This window comes from Populus nigra, chromosome 8, assembly GCF_951802175.1.
Source record: "Populus nigra chromosome 8, ddPopNigr1.1, whole genome shotgun sequence".
Lineage (NCBI taxonomy): Eukaryota > Viridiplantae > Streptophyta > Magnoliopsida > Malpighiales > Salicaceae > Populus > Populus nigra.
Window position 1 is genome coordinate 15,758,498 of NC_084859.1, and position 22,763 is coordinate 15,781,260.

Here is a 22,763-nt window from a genome sequence, read left to right on the forward strand (position 1 = left end):
TAATGAGAAACTTAATGTTATAATTAATGGTAAACCCATTCCGGATTGTATGGTCAAAAGGCTGAAAAGCTCGCTGGGCCAATTCAGCCTGAGATTACTGGTTAGTATTCACACTCTCTTGCTTCTTGTCTGTTGCATTACTTGTGCACGCAGCATAGTGTTCGTAAATTTTAAATGGTGCTGAATAGATGAAAACTAAACATTAGTATCGTATAGGACTTAGATACCTGTGTTACCCTTATACTATTACAAAATGGCTCATTAAGTGTGAGGGGCTAAGACATGATAAAATGAAGAAGGAAAGGGTACCGCTCTTTTCTGTGCTTGCTTATTTACAGCACCTCTATGATCTGAAATTGGCAGCTGGATAAATATCATGTATAGTATGTTGAAGACTTTTCTCTGCAATAGGGCCAAGCAGTTTCCGTTTGATGTCTTTCTTCTTCTCAAAGCATGTAAATCAGAGATTAGATGGCCTTTTTTATATACTAAAAATTACTAACATTTGCCCTTTATGTGCCTTTATCAGGTATGATGTTCGAGCTGGATTCTGGGGTGTGACAGGAGAACCTTGCCTTGGCATTATTCCTGTGAGATCAAGAGATCTTCAGTTTACATATTTTATTTAGTGATAACTTCAATATTTCTGCATGACAAAGAATCTCTTTTCCTTTGCAGCCTTTCATTGAAGAATTTAATTATCCCATGCCAGAAAATTGTTCTGCTGGAAACACTAGTGTCTTTATTAATGGGAGAGAGCTGCATCAGAAAGATCTTGACCTGCTTTCCAGTAGAAGACTACCAACCGAGAGAGAGAAGTCCTACATCGTTGAAATTTCCGGGAGAGTTTTTGACCAGGACACTGGCAAAGAGCTAGATGGCCTAGGCAGACTTGCCCCCACGTAAGTTCCACTCATTGACTGCTTACTAAAGATTCTTAGACAATGTTCCGACAAGTTTTCAGACTATAGAACATATGGAAGCTATGTATATAGTAGAAATTTATATATCCTCCAGGAATGAGTTTTTTCTGTTACTAGAATCATGGATTTCAGACTATAAATGATGCTTTATCATATAGACAATATGAGGAAGTAAAATATGTCACTCCTAAAATCTGGTTCAAAATCTGCAATTCTTGTAAATAAAAAGTGTCTAATTTAAAACTGGTCACAAGAAGTGTCTGTAATATATACGTCAATCAACTTTGTCAACCCCTTCTTGTCCTAGGTTCTTGCCATTGTGGTTATCTGGAGAATTTTATCATGAATACCGCTGCTTATGTTTGGATTATGTGCCTGAAAATGCTCAAAAGGAATAGATGGAGCAAATTAGGAAATCTTTTGCGTTCATCTATATGAACAAAATTTCAACACAAATTATGTTTGAAAATTGAAGGAAAATTTTTCATATGCTTTTAGGAGATGCTGCTTTGTTTTGTTTTTTAATTGCCTCGATCTATATGCATAAAATCACCATCAAACGGTTCATGGCCTGAAATATTGGAAGTGAAGAATATTTCTTGTTTGGCAGCTCTCTCATTTTAGCACGTGTTACCTTTCTTGCCACTTCTATGGAAGAGTTTGCATTTGCTAGCTCTCATGGGAATGGATTTGAATGTATATTGATGTAGTACTGATTGCTGATTGTTTTGAACAGAGTTGAGAAGGCCAAGCGTGGCTTTGGCATGAAGGTTCCCAGAAATCTTTGTAATTAAGGTCCTTGATCAGTTGTGGATTCTGAGGTCATCAACCCTGTATTATTTGCCTTTGTTTTGTTGAGTTCCTAATTAGGTGTCTAGTCCTTTGCAATGGATGCAATGTCAAATCCATCTTCATGTTTACACGGAACTGCATAGTATTCATCTAATCTTCTTGTACTTCGTAGTTTATAACGTTGGATGCCTCTCTGTCGACAAGTCGATTAGTTATTGTCAATGGTCAGCAGCGCCACAGTTGTTCCGAAAAGCCTACAGGTTTCAATGATCATTAAATGAAGAGTTCCAGTCAAAAGTTAACGTTTGGTTACAAGGTGGATTAGGGCGTAGGCACTTGAGCAGACTTTGTCTTTTGAGCAAGGTTGCCCATCATGTGTCACCTGAAGCAATGGAGCAGACAATGCATCCACGATAATATTGATTGTATATTCAAGAGTGTGATAGATTATTTTTTAAAGTTTTTTTTAATTGAAAATATATTTAAATTATTTTTTATTTTATAAATTTATTTGTGATAACAGCATGATTTAAAAATACTAAAAAATTAATTTAAAGCTAAAAACATTTTATTTTTTTTAAATATGGTTATTATTTTTTTGATTTAATTCTTATATAAAATTAGGGTGTTGTTGAAATCTCCTAAGCATCCCTTCCACATGTCTGGATAAAGAGAGTGGTCAACGGATCTTTGGTTGAGCATTAATGATTTTTTTTTATATATTTCCATGCTAAACCTTTTAATTTTTTTAAAATAGTTCATTAATTTATTATTTTTATAGATATGGTTTTTATCTTTTTATTTGAAATATCTTATAAAATTAAAATTATTTTTTAATTATTTATTTATTATATTTGGTCTCTATTTTTTTATTGTTATTTTTAATTATTTTCTTGATTTACTTCAATTTTCTAATTTAGTGCCTTGTTATTTTATTTCATTTAATTTTCATGTAAAATTTGGTTTTTATTTTTTTATTGTTATTTTTTTTATTTATTCCCTTGATATTTTATTTCATTTAATTTCTATATAAAATTTAGTTTTTATTCTTTTAATTGTTATTTTTTTTACACTTTCCTTGATTTATTTTATTTCTCAATTTTGCGCTTTATTATTTTATTTCATTTAATTTTTATAGTGAATTAAATATTTTTTTTATTGCTATATCTTTTTTTAAAAAATAAATAATTAGAAATTTTGCTTTAGTGAAAAGTCAATTCTTTTTAGTATTTGTTAATAATTAACGGGTCTTATATTTTAGTCAACATAATACTATTATATCATTTTATTTTGTAATTTTATTAAAAAAACAATTGAAAAGTAATAAGGAATAAAATAATATATAAGTAAACTTCTTTAATATCATAAACTTTTGAATAACTTGAAGTACCTTGATATGATATGAGTTGATTTACCATTAAAAAATTAATTTCTTGATTTTTTTTTCTTTTACATCTGTTTGAAAAAAACTCAATACACACCTTAAACTAAAGCTTGTGATATGAGTTTTGTGGTTTTAAAAAAAAAGAATTTATAATAAACTTAAGTGAAGAAATTGTGATTAAAACGATTTAGTTGAAAAACTTTCCATGCATCTTCCTTTTTTTTTAACTTAGTATCGATAATATTTATTATCTACAGAAGGAAAAGATGAATCATGGGTGTGCTTACTTTTTTAGAAAATGTCAAAATTCTAATGGTTAAAACTTAAATATATTGATACATAAATAATTCATATATCATAACTATAAAAACTACGTTGAATTAAATAATTTTAGAATCTTACATTGGGCAAAGAAAGATGATAAAAAATTGAAATGTCCACTTTTGGGGCATTCAAAGAGAATACACGAATTATTCTTTTGTCCCTAGATTTTAAATCTTATTATAATTTAGTCCTCTTTTTTGAAGAATTTATATTTAATCCCTTGACCTTTGTTGACTATTGTTTCATCTAAACGCATGTTGGTTGGCGGGGTAAAGAAAAATCAAAATGTTTGAATGAGACAACGGGCAACAAGGGTGAAATGTAATTGTAATAATATTCAAAACTCAAGGATTAAACAATAATTTTTAAAATAATTTTTATTTGAAAATATATTAAAATAATATTTTTTATATAAAATATTTTTTAAATCAACACATTAAAATATTTAAAATTATTAAACCAAAAAAATATTCAAATTTTGACCAATGGGTGTTAATTTGCATTACATTGAAACTCCTGTTCTGTTGGCTGAGGTTACTTGAGCAGCAGCCTGCATGATTTGCGGTGGCATTAATCCTGGCAGCTAAGGGCACACTTTCACTTGAATTAAGGTGAAAGTGAAAGTGAAAGTGAAAGTCGCCTGCAATGCATTTTGGAATCCAACACCACTTTACCATCCATAATGGCAATCGAAAAATAATAATAATTAAGTACTACAATTTCCTAATCATTATCTATTTTAATCACAAATCATTTACAATTATTACCCAATCACTTTCTATCTGAGATTCAAATCTTGATTTATTTTAGAACATATTATTATCATTATTATTTTAAGTTGGAAAAATTAAAGTGTAGTTTTTGAAAAAAAAAGGATAAAATATCATCGCACTTAAATACAAGCAAGGTCATGACAAATTTTCCTTAAATAAACTTATTAAGAGAAAAATAAAAATGGGAAATTATAAAGAAAAGAAAAGGAAAAAAAAACTGCCAGCTGACATCCCCGTCTTCTGGTTTTTCCTTCTTTCTAACCATCCTTGTCTTTTCCATAAATTAGCATTGCTTGTCGGTTACTTACTTTTAGTTGATCCACTTCACTGTCTTCTTCTTCTTGATCACTCTTATTACTGTCTGACACCTCACATCACTAAAGCTTTGAAGAAATAAGGAAGAAGAAGCGAAGAAAATGAAGCTGATTTGGAGGTTGAAGTCTCTTAACAAGTACAACAACTGGATATTTAAGCTAGCAATTGCAACTCTCTTATTGGGTTCTGCATTTAGACTCCTTTTCTATCAATCCTCAAGTTTTGAATCAAATATAGAAACAGCCATTGCTGATAGCACTGAATTGTCAAAGGAACCTGTTTCTTCTGTTGATATCTCAAAACCACCACCCGTTACTGTTGATATTCCAAAGCCACCTCTTGCTGCTGATATCCCAAAGCCAACTTCTTCTGCGAATACCTCAAAGGATTCTCTATCTGCTGATTTACAAGAACCTGACGACGAGACACTTCAAAAGGGTAAATCTTTTTAGCAAATTTGAGTTGTTTTGTTCTTAGAGATCTTTTCTTTTTCCGCTTTTGCTATCAATGTACATGAAAATTGGATGACCTGGGAGTGAAGTGACTTGCTTTTGAGAAAGGTATTCTTCTCCGGGTGCCCTATGAGAGATCTAAGTGCTATAAATAGTTCTTGTGATTTGCAAGATTGAAACTTTGGTGGGTTTTGTCACAGTTCGGTTGTTGCTATATTGAATGCTGGAATATTTATGGTGGCCTTGGTTTAGTGTTGCATGATTAATTGCTCTTTTTTTGTTCAATTGAGGGCTCATTGATATTGTTCTAGCTGCATGTTTGATAAATGAATCTATTAGTACGTGTTTTGGAGATTAACGCTCTTTTACTTTCCATGAAACCTCTCTTTACAGATTTTGTTGAGACTGAACTTTGGTTTTAAAGAACTTAATGCAGGAAAGTGTGATCTTTTCACCGGGGATTGGATTCCCAATCCATCGGGACCAATGTACACAAATTCCAGTTGCTCCTTGATTGAAGGTCATCAGAATTGCATGAGGAATGGACGAACAGATTCTGGCTATCTATTCTGGAGGTGGAATCCGCGAGACTGCCAGTTACCTCCATTTAATGCTCAAAGGTTTCTTGAGGTGATGAGGAACAAAAGATGGGCATTGATTGGTGATTCAATATCTCGCAACCATGTACAGTCATTGCTATGCATTCTGTCAACTGTAAGTTTTGGGATTGCTTAAACAATTTGAATTTTGGCTTTGGACCACTGAACTACATTTACATTTTTCCTTGCTGGGCCTTTCCGATCTACCATGATATTTATATTGAGCAGAACAAACATGTAGTTGACCGAAGCAGAATTGACACAGATAAACTGTTTTCTGTTTCACTGCTTTCAATTCTCATGAAAGGTTTATACTATAGTTTGCGAGATGATGCCTAGATCTGTTAATACTGGTTCAATTCTGACATTTTTTATGGACATTCAGTTCCTTGTTTTTTTCCTGGTGATTTGTTCCCATGAATATTCCATTAGTAGGTGGCCTTTGCTAAAAATTTCATCAAATCATTGATCTTGGTGTCTGCTATTGGCCACTGGGCTGCTGTTAGAACTTTGTATTTGGATATTTGGTTGCATTTTCATTGCCTGACATTATCTTTTGTTTGATCTGTAAATGAGCATCATCTTCATCTTCAATCATTTCATGAATGCTAACAAAATCATTGAACAAATCAAGCATTTTGTCATCATAATAGTGTCTCTGCAGGTCCTTTGTGTAGTGTACTTTTTTTTTTTTGCTCTTTTTGGTTTGAAGATGCATATTCATTATGCTCTGTGACTACTGGATTCTGGTTTGTTTAGTAAATTTAACAAGATTATTTTAGTACTTCACTGGACAAATCATAAGGAGCTGAACGCTTTGTTTTTTAGTTCACGAGGTTGTTTTCCTAGCTCATGACATGCATAATTTATTTACTCTGCTTCGTGTTAGGTTTTTTTTATACCAACAGTGTTGTTATAATGCTTTTGCAAATTGCATGATGCACCATTTACAAAGTTATCGAAAGAATTTGATGCACACATATACAAGGGCCTTATAATGTGGCTGGCTAGTGAAATTGCTGTGACAAATATGATTCATCATGTTTCCAAGGTGAAGGTTAATCAGAATTGATTTCTTAGTTAGAAATGTGCAAAAGCTACTATGAGTGTTCTGTCACAATATGCGGGTACTTAAATCTTCATTTTCCTGAATCACTTCGAGCTTTCTCCAGTCATCTCAGCACATTTATGCTCCACGACCATTTTTACTATGAAATCTTGTGATACTCAGTGCCTCCACCACTGGCCCTGCACTCTTGTGAGGCATGAAGCTGCATTTTTTCAGTTATTATTGTGACCTAAAATGTTCCTTCCGCTAATTAGTGCATGCTAAGGTATGTTAACCGTTGTTGAATGAGGGTACTACGAGTGTACCGTTTCTTTTGGTGATTATGGTGATCATAAATAGGCAAAAGGAAAAGATTACTAGATTTAACTATATGATCCTGCAGGTTGAGCAAGCAGTTGAAGTTTACCATGATGAGGAGTACAAATCAAAAAGATGGCACTTTCCTTCTCACAACTTTACCATATCGAACATCTGGTCTCCTTTCCTTGTAAAAGCTGCCATCTTTGAAGATAATGATGGTGTTTCAACATCTGAAGTTCAGTTGCAGCTTGACAAACTTGACACGAACTGGACAAATCTCTACCGGGGCTTGGATTACATGATAATCTCTACTGGAAAATGGTTCCTTAAAGCTGCTATCTACCATGAGAATGACACAGTGGTGGGCTGCCATATATGTCCTGGAAAGAACTTGACAGAGAAGGGATTTGTCTTTGCTTATGAGAAAGCGCTTAGGTATGCAATGAACTTCATCGCAACATCCAAACACAAGGGATTGATCTTTTTCAGGACATCAACACCAGATCATTTTGAGAATGGAGAATGGCACAATGGAGGGAACTGTACGAAAACAACACCAGCTAAAGAAGGTGAGATTGAGCTTAAGGACCTGAACAAGATTTTGCGTACTGTTGAATTAGCCGAGTTTGAGAAGGCATCTGCGAAAGCTGCTGAAAATGGGGTAAATCTTAAACTCCTCGATTTCACAAATCTCTTGCTATCAAGGCCGGATGGCCATCCGGGTCCATACAGGCAGTTTCATCCATTCGCGCAGGACAAAAATGCGAAAGTTCAGAATGATTGTTTACATTGGTGTTTACCTGGGCCTATTGACTACTGGAATGATGTGATAATGGAGATGGCTATAAATGGTTGAGACGATTAGCTAGCAGTAGATGATTAATATGTGCCATATTCTTCTACATTTTTTGGTTATGTGAGCTTTGGAGCGCCTCCCTGCTTGTATATACTCCCGCGGTCCGTGGCCTTCATTGTCATTTGCATTTGCCGTATATCTGCTTTACCTGGAGTCCATCAACCATTCAGCCAACAAAAATTTCAGCTACTGAGACTGCGGAGGAGGAGATAGTAAGGCTTAATTTTAGTCCACGTTATTTGTATCGACAATAATATTGATCCCAAATGCCCTGGTTATTCATCATTGCTTCATACAAGATCTCCACTTCTTGATATTCAATCCGGGTCTCGTTCCTTTGTTTATTTATTTATTTTTAAAATTTTGGTTTGGTTTATTATTATTTATTTATTTTTAAAAAAATGGTTTTGTTTATTATTTGGCAGTCAAGTGTTATCTTCCGGTCAGGGCACGGTATCCAATTACTTTGAACTAAAATCAAGGGACTAACATTATAATTATAATAAAAGACTTGGTGTTTCATTGAAAATTTGAAACTATGATTTTGCTCTTGATCGGAAAAATGAGTTGGCTTTGTTTTAGAGTCTGAGGTTTTTCTTTTTTCATGCGATTCATTGGTTATTGGTTATTATAAAGAAGAATAGAGTTATTGTTTTTTTTTTATTACACAGTATAATTACCTTATTACCATTGACAACAAGAAAAACATTAAGCTTTGGTTAATGGGTTTAATTAAATTATTTCATTGTCCTTGAAATGTAACGATATTTTCTTTTATGAAAGGTTTTTTTTATATATTTGATTATTTGGTAATTATTGAGTATTATTAGAGCCAACATAATAATTTTAGAAATAAAATAAAATAAGTTTAGAAGCACGTAAACAATATCCAATAAGTTTAATGGTTCATTATTTTTTGTTTTTGTTTGTTTTTCAGGTTATTACTGTGAGAGCACATACAATTTTTTTTTCTTTACTAAAATTTTAAATTTTATTTAGTTATTTTGAAACATTGATATCACATTATATTTTTTTTATATTAACAAAAAATTAACCACAGCACCACCATTTACCTAGTCATTAACTATTTTAAGTTGAAGAATTGAGCTAAAATATGATGCCAAATGCTGTACGTGGCAAACTCTTGTGCGCTGAAATTATCAGGTAACCTGATTTAGGCTATTGGAATTATATTTTTTGAAAATTAATTTAAGTGTTTTTTTTTTAAAAATTAACTAAAAAAAGTCTGTTTTGTTTATAAATAACATCTGTTTTAAATAATAAAGTTGTAACTTTTAGTAAAAAATTTAATTTAATAAAAAGTTAAAAACCTCAACGTCTAATTTATTGATTCTAATTCATGGATTTTTCTTTATTGAAGAAATTAATTTTCATGTTTTTTGCTAAATAAATTTATAATGTCAATGATTGTGATATTAAGTAATTTATTTTTAATTATTTATTCTTAAGTTAAGAAAAGTAATATTTTAAAGTATGATTCAAAATCGGAAGTCAATTTTCATAAGTTATACTAAATAAAGCCTTATATATCAAATTATCAACATATGGTAAAGCCAACAAAGATATGATATGACTATAATCGGTTTTGTGTGATGATGTAAGTAACCAAATGGATTATTTTTTTTCTTATCTAGTTAATGGATAAGTTGGTAATTAAATGTTTGTAAATAATAAATACCTTTATTGTACCCTTCAATGTCGTGTATGATTCTGAGAAAACTATATTCTTACACGACAATAAATGTTTTACTTTTGCTCTTATGGTTAAAATCTCGCCTTGTTATCCTCTTAAGTATGTTTTATTGTAAATTATTATCATATGTAAACAATTTCGCCATATCTCTTCCTCTGTTTGTCTGTTGGAGTGTTGCCTTCTCAATTTCGCTTCTTGTCTCATCCATCCCTCTCCACCTTCCTTTTACGTCACCGAATCCTTGCTCAGTTACCCCCATTGAAGTCTGAAAAAGAATCCAAGTAAGTATTTTCTTATCTCCCTTCTTTGTTTTACACAATTTCTTGATTTATATATGCTTGTCTGTCCCTGGGTTTTTCTTTTATTCCTTTTCCCATTACCTCCTTGGTGTTAAAAAACCTTAATTAGTCAGACCGTGCATAACTTAACTAAGGGTTTTGCTTGTAATGTTTTTTAGTTTTGGAGTGACCTAATATAATTGGGATTATGATTTGGAAGTCTTGGTGGTGTTTTTTTGGGATGAAAGATTGAGAATGGCCAGGGAATTGGTGGTTTTGGTATGAACATAGTCGTAAGCACTTTTATGAAGGCAGAGCTGTGGGCTGTTGAGATTAGCATGCTAGTGTTGTTTCAAGAAGGTAGAGGTTGAGCTCAATTTTTTCTGCTATTTTTAATTCGGTTTTGTGGAGTTTGTAGGAGTGGCCTTGGTGATGTTTATTTGGCCCAGTTAGAGGCTAACTGGAAACTGGGAGGTTACATAGAGTTGTCTGTTCTTTGATGTGTGCATGGTGCCGACTTTTTAGCAAATGTGAGTTTATGGCTTCATTTGGGCTTGCATGTAGTGCAAATGCCTCCTACAGGTTTAATTCCCTTTACTTAGGATATGAGAACGGTAGCGATACTTTTATTTCATGAGGTATAATCTTAAAGAAAATGATATGAGCAGGCTCATTGCTGTTGCTTTTATATTTAAATAGTCATTTCAGGTAATTATTTTGCTAAATTCAATGATTGCCTTTTCATTGTGACCTGTGTTTTCACCTGTGCATATTTGTGGCCTGTCCAACGATTATTCTACTTTGTTTTGGTCATCAGAAGATCAAGGGATGCTGAGCTCATAGGTGTGAACAATCTGCTGTAAAAACCTCCACACTGTAAAAGATGATTCCAAAGCCACTGCGCACACTTGTAACTGGCACTGCCATCATCTTGGGTGGCGTACTTGCTCTCAACATCACTTCCTCTATTGCTGTTAACGCACTTCGTTTTGCCACTGATCTCAAACTGGTTAATTCAGGAATAAGAACCTTAATTTTACCATTACTATCATTATTTGTTTGAGAGCTGTCTTTCTGAATTCCTTTTCCTGTCTTCTTTTTTTAATAGAGAAGAGTTGCGTTGCCTTGTGGGGCTTGTAGAGGAAAGGGGTTTTACATATGCAAGCTGTGCAAAGGGAATGCTAGCATACACTGGTCACCTTTGTACGACCCTGTTGCTATCAATCCTTGCCTTTGCCCTACTTGTGATGGTAACAGGTTAGTTGTTGTTCGTTGTTTGTTATGCATAGATTCTTGGTTTGCTATTGGGTTTGGCATCACTGCTTTAGAATTTACTTGGGTGATTGACTTGTCTGGCAATGTGAACCTGTGAAGTGCTAATGTGAAACTTTTATGTTGCAAGTAATTCTAGTTTTCATATTGCTGCTTATTATGCTTGTGCATTGCTTTGATTGATGGCTTTCTTATCTATTGCAGAGTACAGCGCTGTCTAAACTGCCTTGGGAAGGGCTACAATTGATTTGTCAGATGTTAAATACTGTTTGTACTTATATTTGAATGTCTCATTTCACAAGCTTCTAGCCCCAACTGCATTAGAGGGTATACATCTCTATTTTCTAACCAAATGTTGCCATTTGTTTTATGCTTCTAGAATTGTTTGTGCCAGTTAAGAAATATAGGCAGACTAATAGCATTGGCATAGCCATCGATAAGGAAAATGACTGCTATCAGTATTGGGGATTACACCACTTTATAGTCAGGCCTTATCCATGCTGGTTACGGTTCTTTAAGTAGTTTAAACTGATATAGGTTATTATCTAAAACAATGATATGGTGTTCCTGAAACAGGATCAAGTTGCTGAATTTTAATTCCAATGTAACAAGACTTGGTTCTCATACAGTTTTTTCATTCAAAAAGAAGAATTCATTATTTGGCTTCCACTTTCACGTGATGCTGCATTAAACGACTTGAACAAGTTTCTTTGTATTATTGAATTAACTGAGTTTTGAGAAGGCATCAACAAAAGCTGCTGAAAACGGGGTAAATCTCGGTGTAAGTAGACTGGTATTTGTCGTTGGGTTACTGCTTAGTGCAGTCCGCCTTGTATTTACCATGATTGCTGTTGCTGACCCTGGGAATCAGTCTAAGTTGTTACTCTCTCGTGTACTTCTCTGTACTTTTTATCTCCAAGTCTGTTCATGCATTGTTGGTGTTTATTCTGAAGATGATTCTTTCACTGCCATATTTCTCCGTGATTGACTTAACTCAGGTGGCCCTGCGTGTTTCTAATTTGAATATTCTTGCCTTGATTTTCGCCCATAACTAATATGCTGGTTTTACGTGCCCATCTCCGTCTTAAGTAGTCTACCATGGAACAATGATGGCTTAACTGCTTGTGAATACAACCAGTTCATCGGCCTTAATTTCAGTCACATTAGCCACATATTTGGCTTTACCTTGATTTCATCAACATTATGACCGGAGCTAAGGAGATAATCAAGCGTAATTATTGTCCATGTTATAGTAATTTCTCGATCCCAGATGCCCCGGTTATCGACTAGACTATTCACATCGATGCCATGAATGGTGAATCTTTAATCAGAATCCATTAAGATTTGCACCTTTTTATACACACACGCACACGATGATAGACAACGCTATTAAAACTTAGGGGTCTGTTGAGATCTGCATGTGGAATTATGGGCTTGCTTTTGCTAGGAGTAAGGGTTGTTGAAGGGTGGGATTGGAGGTAGATTCTGCAGGTGTTGTAGCTGGTTTGGATCGGCATGAGAGCAGGAGCTTGTTGATCCAAATTTCACAATTCATTTTTCTACAATATGAATAGATGATGTTCCATGTATTGAAAAATTGTTATGGCAATAATTTTAATGAAAACAATCGAACCTCCATGTATAAGCATGGCCTTCCCATAATCCCATCCAATTCAAACGGGTCTGTATATGTAATTTGTACCAGTTTCAAGATACCCAGATATTGTATGTGCCTCCAATCCCCTGTTGCCACCCCACCTGGCACTACACAAAGGACGTCATCAGCATGAAAGAAAGGGGGTTCGCATGGCTTCCATTGGTGACCCTTTTTAAACATTCAATATTATTGTGCTCTGTTCCACTAAAAACATGGAGACCAATTTCTTTCATGCTGATGACGTCATTACTTTTTATGGTAATTGTTTTTAAAAAATAAAATCACACAATCCCCTGTTACCGGTCAAATTACCCGTAAATCAGATTTCCGATTCCGGACCTCAACCCCCTCTTAAAAACTTCGACAACTGATTTGAAATTCAAAAATATACTAGCCGTTGCGCTCCTCTCCTTCCTTCCTATGTAAACCTATCCTCTCTCAAATACCCTAAATGTCTCTCTCTCTCTCTCAAAATCGAGATTCTAGAATGGCAGATACCGCTGTAGCCTCGTCAGTTCCAAAAAAATCAAGAAACAACAGGAAAGCTTTGAAACAGAAGAACCCATCAACAAATGAATCCAATATAATGGCTCAAAAGCTCTCTGAGACATCTACTGCCACCGTTTTATCTCCATTGGATGCTGATCCTTCAAAAGAAAACCATGCGAGTCATTCTCAACCTCGGTCTTCACCCAAGAAAGGGAAATCCAAGGCCGCGAAAGCGAAGCAGAATAAAGAGGCTTCGGCTTCTTTGTTTGAGAAAGATTTTCAAGAAATGCAAGAAATGTTGCAGCAGTTAAAGCTTGAGAAAGAGAAGACCGAGGTTTTGTTGAAGGAGAAAGATGACATGTTGAAGGCTAAAGATGAGGAGATTGAAATGAAAGGTAAAGAACAGCAGAAGATGAAGATGGAGTTGAAGAAGTTGCAGAAGTTGAAGGAATTCAAGCCCACCATGGTTAGATTTCTTGATTTTTCGTTTCTTGATTTCTTGTCTTAAGGGATCGGTAGACTGAATTAACGTTGAACGTTAGGTTTGATTTGTTAACTTTCTTGTTAATTTTTTGGTAAATTGTTGGTTTAAACAAAGAAATGCTATCTTCAATTAAGTTATGATTTTTTATGTCTTTAGGGTTTGAATTGATAGGTCTTTCGTTATGAATCTTTGTACAGACTCTCCCATTTGTTCAAGCAATGAATGACAAGGAGCAAGACAAGAAGAAAAAGAAGGGTGGCAATGAAATCAAAAGGCCATGCCCACCTTACTCACTTTGGTGCAAAGCTCAATGGAATGAGGTAAACAAAGAGATAGGGTTCTGGATTTCCTTTTAAGCTTTTAATTAAACATGTTTTGGCTCTTATTGACGATTAATTTGGGGTTTTTGATGTGAAGGTAAAAAAAGAAAACCCAGGTGCAGAGTTTAAGGATATCTCTAACATTTTGGGGGCAAAGTGGAAGACCATTACTGCAGAGGAGAAGAAGCCTTATGAGGAGAAGTATCAGGCTGAAAAGGAAGCCTATCTGAAAGTAATGACAAAGGAGAAGCGCGAGAGTGAAGCAATGAAGCTTTTGGAAGAGGAGCAGAAGCAGAAGACTGCTATGGAATTGCTTGAGCAATACCTCCAGTTCAAGCAGGAAGCAGATCAGGAAGAGAACAGCAAGAAGACCAAGTAAAATCAGAAGCAACACTCTTTACTGTCTGTTCCTTTACTTTGTTGACTACAGAATTATTAATTTGTTTGTTTTGTTCATTCACAGGAAAGAAAAGGATCCATTGAAACCAAAGCAGCCATTGTCTGCGTTTTTCCTGTTCTGTAATGAGAGAAGAGCCGCTCTCCTTGCAGAGAACAAGAGTGTTCTGGAGGTGGCGAAGATTGCTGGTGAAGAATGGAAGAATATGACAGAAAAACAAAGGGGGCCTTATAAAGAGGTTTACAAGCAGACCCTTTTTAGCTGGGAGTTCAATTATTTTACTCGGTTTGGTTTCTTAGCTGCTTTTGAATATTGCAGGTTGCAAAGAAGAACAGGGAAAAGTATATGCAAGAAATGGAGGCTTACAAGCAGACAAAGGATGAAGAAGCTATGAATCTCAAGAAAGAAGAGGAAGAACTGGTGAAAGTCCAGAAACAGGAAGCATGGCAGTTGCTTAAGAAGAAAGAGAAAACTGAAAACATTATCAAGGTGTCAACCTGTTGCTTTCAACTGTGTTTGTTGATTGCTATGCTAATTTTGGAGCCTTTCTGGTGGCTAAATGTGTACTTTATAATGTACAGAAAACCAAAGAGCAACGCCAGAAGAAGCAGCAGCAGAATGTTGACCCTAACAAGCCTAAGAAGCCTGCATCTTCATTCCTTCTTTTCAGGTATTAGCGTCTCTCACGAGTAGTCACACTTTTCAGTGCAGTTTTTGCAATTAAATTTACAAAGTTATTGTTTTCTACGCAGCAAAGAAACCAGGAAAAGTTTAATGGACGAGCGCCCTGGAATCAATAATTCCACCCTGACTGCAATGATTTCTGTGAAGTGGAAGGTAATCCATCGTTTTTGCTGAAGTAGTTGGTTTAGCTTACAAATCTGAAGTGTCTGATTTGGTAATGTGTGTTTTACTGGGTTTGCAGGAACTTAATGAAGAAGAGAGGCAAATCTGGAACTCCAAAGCAGCTGAAGCCATGGAAGCATACAAGAAGGAACTGGAGGAGCAAAGTTATTGTTTTCTACGCAGCAAAGAAACCAGGAAAAGTTTAATGGACGAGCGCCCTGGAATCAATAATTCCACCCTGACTGCAATGATTTCTGTGAAGTGGAAGGTAATCCATCGTTTTTGCTGAAGTAGTTGGTTTAGCTTACAAATCTGAAGTGTCTGATTTGGTAATGTGTGTTTTACTGGGTTTGCAGGAACTTAATGAAGAAGAGAGGCAAATCTGGAACTCCAAAGCAGCTGAAGCCATGGAAGCATACAAGAAGGAACTGGAGGAGTACAGCAAATCTTTAGCAGCTGCAACTTCAAATGACAAACAACAGCAGTAGTGGAAGGCTTGTTCCATCTAATAGATGCTAACTCTTTTAGTCGATGATGTTCAAGTGTCTGGTGGTTGAACATCATTTTCTCTAGTTGTCGTTGAACTAGGCTATCGTTTTTAGGTTTGGTGTGGGGCTGCTGCCTATATCAGGCTTGGCGTAATCTTTCAGGGCGGGGGTTGTTTTCATTTTGCAATTGGTCGCAAGTTATGATCGAATCGAAATGTTATTTTAAAACTTGTAGACGACGACCTTTTTCACTTCTCTTACGTCTTACCTCTCTTTTGTATAAAACTCGAAATAATATTTTTTTCTTAAAAACCTTACCTTCATGGAGCATAACACAAGAACATGAAATAAGCCAATGATTTAATCACATAAAATAGTGGGGACTGCGAATATTTTTATCTAAACAAATCTGATTTAGGTTTATTAAAAATTCGATCGCATTTTGGGTTGCTTTGGCGTCTCGGTTATGGCACCGATCCAATATACTTGTAGCTTATTCTTTCACTCCTCGGTCACCTAAAAGGAAACTACCAAAATAACCCTACACAACAGGCGGACAAGTCTTCTCGAAGCCCAATTAAAATGGAAACTCCTACCCCTCTTATACTTCTTTCTGTCACCCATCAAAGAATGTGACATCCTCCTCTCTCCTCCTTGCATTCACGTCTATCTCCCTCTCCGGGCGACGATATGCCTGCCCGCTTCCTTTTAGCCTTGTCTCGACGCCTCCGACATTAACGTCGCCTCTTGCTTATCACCCTGCTGCACCTTAACCTGCACGTACACCACAGTCTATATAACATTAATTAATGGCTCCACCTCCAAAACCTGACCCTTTCCCTGCAGACTCTCAACGTGAAGTTGATGCCGGTGCAGTCTTCGTCCTCCAATCCAAGGGTAAGTGGTCTCAAAAAATCTATATACACTTGGAGCCACGACTTTGAAGAAACGGCGAAGTTTTCATATTTTTTTATTTACACGCAGGGGAGTGGTGGCATGCCGGATTTCATCTGACGACGGCGATAGTGGGGCCTACAATACTGACGTTACCGTATGTGTTTAAAGGTCTAGGATGGGCTTTAGGATTCTTCTGCTTAACGGTGATGGGCATGGTGACCTTTTACGCTTATTATCTCATGTCGAAGGTGCTAGACTACTGCGAAAAAGATGGTCGTCGCCATATCAGATTCCGGGAATTAGCTGCCGACGTTTTAGGTAACTATCGAAACGGTAAAAGAGCTGCTGGTTTCGTTTTGTTTTGGTAAAAACTAAAAGAGGCAGTCAGGAATGACGGAAAATCATTAAAGATGTGCTTCCATATGAACGGAGGAATGTTTTAAGTGTGCCTTTGATTTAATTTGCTGTTAAAAAATTTCTGGTTTTGCTTTAAATGTGTCATGTTTACATTGACCATGTCACCTAAGAATCTTAGCCATTTGATTTGGACCCTCACTACAAGCCCTGCAATCCAATGGATGACATTTTCTTTTTTGTGCGTGTGTGTTTGATAGTGTGGTTAATTATAGGAAGAAAACTTCAAATGGTGGAAAGTATAAAAGTTTTCCATGAATGAAGTTTTGCAAAGGAAAAGGAAATTGCACTTTCTACTAATGCCACTAAGAACTAGGAAAGAGATGACTTGAGGAAGCTAGATGTTACCTCCATTGGTTTATGAGGCCAAAGGGTAACTATAAAGCTGCTCTAAGATGCCTAAATACATCGACAACCTCTAAGTGGAGGCAATATGTAGCATGATTAGGCCCGTTGGAGACACAATGAAACGTCCTCTTCATTGCCAATACGTTCTCTCTTTTCTTTTACTTTCATTTTTGTCGGCCATGGGTAGTATTTGATCTTTTCGGCAAGGATATCTTTAAGCAACGTGTCAATCCAAATTCCAACTTTCACAAGGCTTGTCATTGATATGTCCACACAGTAATTACACGAAGCTAGAATTTTCTTATTAGTAATTGATTTGGTTTTACTTTTGTCATTGCTTCCCTTTCATTATTTTTCAGATTGGATTTGGTGTCAGCATTTCAAGTAGGGAAAATCAGCATAATTTAACTCCTTGTCAATCGTTTGAAATTTAAAGCATAAAGTTTAGCCTAAGAACTAACGAAATTAACAAATCTGAGGTTTTGCCTTCTATTTTCTTGCAGGGTCTGGATGGATGTTTTATTTTGTTATATTCATTCAAACTGCCATCAATACTGGAGTTGGCATAGGAGCAATATTGCTTGCTGGAGAATGCCTTCAGGTGTTTTGTTTCATAATGCTTCTAATTAAATTGCAGAAAACTGATAGAAAATGCACCCTTCCAATATAGCCCCATTTTGGTTATTAACTTTGACCAGGCCTATCTTTTTGTTACAATAGAGATAGGCTTATCTTTTCTGCCATCCAATTCATGCTTCTTTTTTCTGGCGAGGGGACTTGCGGTTCAGTGCATTCATACGGCCACGTGTTGCTGTATTGTCTTAACTGTATTATTACAGTCAATGCTTGATCTGCTTCTTTTTTTTTTGCATAATCTGGTATAAAAATTGGGGGTCAACATTGGCTGTGGTGGGTTTTGTCTGAATCTGGCTGTCTTCATTTCACACGATGACAATAGGAAGGCAGATCAGATTTGCAATCGAGATGGTGGACGAAGTATGAATTATAAGGCACCAGTGTTTTCAGTTTCATGCTATTTTTTACACTAGATCAGTCTATATTTATCACATAATAAACGTTTGAAGACATTTGGAATTGTTTTGTCACCCAGCAAAAACAAAAAAGGTCATTGACACTTCCACCAAGTGATCACATATTGTGTTCTGAGCAAAATCAAAATATCACCGCTTATTTAGGGAAATATCACTTGAAAGTCGAAAGAAACTTTATTAATAATGTGCTTAATTTGGGACATATGAGAATATAAAAGCTGACACGAGTTCATTTAATTTTATCACTAGTTTTTTGCAGACTTAAATGATAGGTTCTTGGCAGACGTGTTGAAGTAAACAGCATATGGCGCCTGTTTGTTGTTCATATAGCTAAATAGAATCCTGGATTTTTCATGGTTGTGTTACTTAATCATTCCTTTTCTGATTTCCAATTTGAGTTATGAAGATCATGTACTCAAGTCTTTCTCCCGACGGACCCCTGAAGCTGTACGAGTTCATAGCAATGGTGACAGTAGTGATGATAGTTCTCTCTCAGTTGCCAACATTCCACTCCCTCAGGCATATCAACCTGGCTTCACTGTTTCTCAGTTTGGGCTACACTTTCATTGTTGTCGGTGCTTGTGTCCAGGCAGGTATATTGCATCCCCTAACCTTTCTTGCAATTTTCATTTATGTCAGTTGCCTGATCAACAGAATTTATATGATATAAAAACAATTAAGACTTTGTTTGAAATGCAATTCAGTGCTGTACTTGAAAGAATGAAATCAGTTTCAGTAAAAATAGAGGAAGGTTCCTCTCATTTCCTGGATCTCAAGATTGTTACTTTCAATCAAAGCAGAATTGCTGGTTGCATTCTTTCAACTCAAATTCCATGAAGGAATAGAGACTACTTGTTCATTCTAGCTGTAATCCATGACTAGTTTTCGGTTGTGGAGCTGTTGCAACCACAGTGCCCTGTCTTTAAAACTAATCAGAACCCCTCTGCCACATTTCTGAAATCAAAGATGAATAAGATTACACATTGGTAACAGGGTAGTAAATAAATTCTAGGCCATCCCTCCTTTCAACATCTCACCGGTCACCACCATGCAACTGTCCTTTGGTGGATAGGAGATGTGCATCTTGGGAGGTGCAACGTGTGGTTGAATTGGTGATGGGCCTGACATGGGCCAATTTTGATATGGAACCTGACCAGTAAACTGGCTAGTGATCCATAACTGTTGCTCCTATGTATTAATTTCCAAGTTGCTTCCACGAAAAGGAAGTGGTTTAATTTTCAATGTATTTCTTCAGTTCATTAAAGTGTGTTTGTTATCTTGGTGACAAACTAAAATGACCCGCAAGGAGTTACTCGATCTTATTTGAAAATAAGAAATTGTTTTTCACAGCCCGCATTTGTTATGCAGGTCTGTCAAAAAATGCTCCTTCAAGGGACTATTCCTTGGAATCGTCAGGGTCAGCAAGGGTCTTCAGTGCATTCACTTCTATCTCCATAATAGCTGCCATCTTTGGGAATGGAATACTGCCTGAAATACAAGTAAATTGCAACTGATACTTGATAAATCCTTCTGTTGGCTTTTGAGCCTTGCATTTGTATAAAGACTCCTTCAACTTTCTTTCTATTTTTTATAAGTGGAGAAAACATCTTTCTTGATGATCTGAATCAACTAAACAATAAGATTTGATTGATTTAAGTAAATTGCATGATCAATCTTGCTGAATGAGGTGTGACTTATCAGTTATTTTTAATCCTGTGTGAATAATTATTTGATGGAGGGATCATTGCATAAGAAATATGTGTAATACTTGGTATTCTTGATACATGCTTTTATTGATGCGATTCTTCTATGCCTTGAATACAGGCTACTTTGGCTCCACCTGCTACTGGAAAGATGGTAAAAGGCCTTATGATGTGTTATACTGTAATTCTTCTTACTTTCTACTCAGCTTCAGTGTCTGGATATTGGGCGTTTGGAAACAAGTCTAACTCTAACATTATCAAAAGCCTAATGCCTGATGAGGGACCTTCCTTGGCTCCAACATGGGTTCTTGGCCTTGGTGTTATCTTTGTTCTGCTTCAACTCTTTGCTATTGGCCTCGTAAGCTCACAAGTTCACTCTTCAGATGATCTAGAGAATTAAATAACCATTTCCCATATCCTTTTCCTTTAGTTTTAAGACTATCATTTCTGTTGAGTTAACATTCCACCAATGTAAAACAGGTTTATTCTCAAGTAGCTTATGAGATCATGGAAAAGAAATCTGCTGATGTGAAGCAAGGGATGTTCTCCAGAAGGAATCTAATTCCGAGGCTAATCCTTCGGACTCTTTACATGATATTCTGTGGATTTATGGCAGCTATGCTTCCTTTCTTTGGAGACATTAATGGTGTCGTAGGAGCTATTGGTTTCATCCCTTTAGATTTCGTCCTTCCAATGCTTCTCTACAACATGACCTACAAGCCGCCAAAGTCATCCCTCATCTATTGGGTCAATCTCTCCATTATGGTTGTCTTTACAGGTGCAGGGCTCATGGGTGCTTTCTCCTCTATGAGGAAATTGATTCTTGATGCCAACAAGTTCAAGCTATTTAGCAGCAATGTGGTTGATTAAAACTTGCAAGTAAAACGCATGGTGATCTTGCTCTCCAATGCCGCAGGTTTTATTAGTTGCCTCAACATCCAGAAAGTGTACAGCTACATAGCAATAAGATGTGAAATTTAATATACATGGCAATGCAAGAAAGTTGAGGCAAAGGCATTTTAGCTTATAGCACCAAACATAGTAATCAGTAGGCCGATCAATATCAGCCGACCTGACTTGACTTGAATTCACGAGTATTTTTTTGTATCCAATAAATAATAAATAGAGTATAAATAATAGATGTCAATCAAGGATATTTATGTCATTTATTTTATTTTATTTTTTAAATAAGCCATATGCCCAGGGGGTGTTTTTGTTAATTCCATTGAGTGCATTTTAATTCTTTTAACTAGATTAATTAATGTTTTAATGGTTAAACTTGTCATTTTTTTATGTTCCTAGAAGTGTTGTTGTATTAATTTTCTTTTGATCTAGCGCATGCCAATAGCAGGTAGACAGTTTGTTCTTGGTAACCTTTTTTTTTTTCTCTTTCCTCTCTTAAAAATATATGTTAGTTCGTTTCATTTTTTGTGTTTTAATTTAAGTTTTCATTTTTTAATTTTTAACTTTTTTTGTTATTTTTTTTATAAAAATTTTATTTATTTTCAATTTAGCTTTTCAGTTATAAATTTATTATATATTATTTTTTTCAATTCGGTTCTTATTCTTTTTATTTTTATTTTTTTCTTAGTCTTTTTGTTAAAATTTTATTAGTTTTCAACTTCATTCTTCAATCAAAGTTTATCGTGTTATTTTTTTAATTTGATCTTTATTTTTTTACTTATTTTTTTGTTAAAGGTTTTTTTATTTAGACCTCCAATCAAAAATTTCTAGTTATCCTCTCATTTATTTATTGTTTTTTTATCTTCATAGTTATTCTTTTAATTTTATTTTTTATTTTTTATATTTATTTATGTAATTAATTTTATTTTTGGTTTTTTCCTTTAAAATTTGATTTGTGGGTGTAATATTAGTTATTTTCTTGTTTGATTTTATATTAGTTTTAACTCTTGAAACCCTATCATTAATTTATATAACTCAGTAGTTAAAATTTCACTATCATTATTTGGCTTTGCGTGTTATGTTATCTAAATTATAGCAGTCAGAATGATTCGGAGACTACGTTTATAAAGATATACTAAGTTGTCAGGGAGCCAAAAGTCAACCTTATCAATTTTTTTAATTTTTAAATATTGATTCAATAAAATTTAAATTTAGATTTAGTTATATTAATAAAATCATTAAAACTTTTAAAACAATCGAGTTTAATCGAGTTAATATTATTTAATTTAACTAGAACTTAGCCTATGTCAAACTTGAGATTATGAATTTTCCAAATAAACCCACAGAGCTATACTAGTCTCGACTACTATAATCTAAATTCTTGTTTAATTTTGCAAAAATAAAAACGATTTATAACATCTGTGTTCTTCAAACATATACTTGTACTTGGTGTGGTTTTTTTTTTTTTGAAATCGAGGTTAAATATTTAATTAAATTAATCTAATCAAATCATAATAAAATTATAGTAAAAATCCACAGGAGCGTCATTAAAAAAATAAAAAATCTATCAAAACAACTCCTGTTAAAAATATACTTGGTGTGTTGTGTTTAAAGGACTTGTCACTATCCTTTAACAACATAATTAACAAATTAAGATTCTCTGTTAACAACAAGGATTTAAATAAACAATAAAACAAAAAGACTCTCATTTCAC

General features: G+C 34.9%; 5 protein-coding genes across 6 annotated transcripts; all 5 read left to right on the forward strand.

Moving 5' to 3' along the window:
* Nucleotides 1-416: 416 nt before the first annotated feature.
* On the forward strand, nucleotides 417-2,017 carry LOC133701395 (uncharacterized). The gene is made up of 3 exons (XM_062125299.1): nucleotides 417-590; nucleotides 679-902; nucleotides 1,660-2,017. Exons 1-3 carry the CDS (start codon nucleotides 432-434, stop codon nucleotides 1,715-1,717), a joined length of 441 nt encoding a protein of 146 aa, XP_061981283.1. The 5' UTR covers nucleotides 417-431; the 3' UTR covers nucleotides 1,718-2,017.
* A 2,397-nt stretch (nucleotides 2,018-4,414) lies between these two features.
* LOC133700665 (protein trichome birefringence-like 23) lies at nucleotides 4,415-8,108 on the forward strand. Of its 2 annotated transcripts, none has more exons than XM_062124259.1 (3): nucleotides 4,415-4,949; nucleotides 5,388-5,677; nucleotides 7,014-8,108. In XM_062124259.1, exons 1-3 carry the CDS (start codon nucleotides 4,613-4,615, stop codon nucleotides 7,785-7,787), a joined length of 1,401 nt encoding a protein of 466 aa, XP_061980243.1. In that variant the 5' UTR covers nucleotides 4,415-4,612; the 3' UTR covers nucleotides 7,788-8,108. The 2 variants fall into 2 exon arrangements, with proteins under 2 accessions (XP_061980243.1, XP_061980244.1); XM_062124260.1 differs by having other exon boundaries at nucleotides 5,400-5,677.
* Nucleotides 8,109-9,552: 1,444 nt separating this feature from the next.
* LOC133701173 (uncharacterized) lies at nucleotides 9,553-11,404 on the forward strand. The gene is made up of 4 exons (XM_062125003.1): nucleotides 9,553-9,782; nucleotides 10,597-10,788; nucleotides 10,888-11,036; nucleotides 11,256-11,404. The coding sequence occupies exons 2-4, from the start codon at nucleotides 10,663-10,665 to the stop codon at nucleotides 11,296-11,298; spliced, it is 318 nt and encodes a 105-aa protein (XP_061980987.1). The 5' UTR covers nucleotides 9,553-9,782; nucleotides 10,597-10,662; the 3' UTR covers nucleotides 11,299-11,404.
* Nucleotides 11,405-13,027: 1,623 nt separating this feature from the next.
* Nucleotides 13,028-15,987, forward strand: LOC133701580 (high mobility group B protein 6-like). Its single transcript, XM_062125533.1, has 9 exons — nucleotides 13,028-13,663; nucleotides 13,879-14,001; nucleotides 14,099-14,376; nucleotides 14,465-14,636; nucleotides 14,717-14,887; nucleotides 14,980-15,068; nucleotides 15,151-15,235; nucleotides 15,324-15,512; nucleotides 15,601-15,987. The coding sequence occupies exons 1-9, from the start codon at nucleotides 13,160-13,162 to the stop codon at nucleotides 15,730-15,732; spliced, it is 1,743 nt and encodes a 580-aa protein (XP_061981517.1). The 5' UTR covers nucleotides 13,028-13,159; the 3' UTR covers nucleotides 15,733-15,987.
* A 172-nt stretch (nucleotides 15,988-16,159) lies between these two features.
* On the forward strand, nucleotides 16,160-21,311 carry LOC133701582 (probable GABA transporter 2). The gene is made up of 7 exons (XM_062125536.1): nucleotides 16,160-16,629; nucleotides 16,717-16,947; nucleotides 17,895-17,992; nucleotides 18,850-19,036; nucleotides 19,812-19,942; nucleotides 20,268-20,504; nucleotides 20,627-21,311. The coding sequence occupies exons 1-7, from the start codon at nucleotides 16,542-16,544 to the stop codon at nucleotides 21,014-21,016; spliced, it is 1,362 nt and encodes a 453-aa protein (XP_061981520.1). The 5' UTR covers nucleotides 16,160-16,541; the 3' UTR covers nucleotides 21,017-21,311.
* The last annotated feature ends 1,452 nt before the right edge of the window (nucleotides 21,312-22,763 follow it).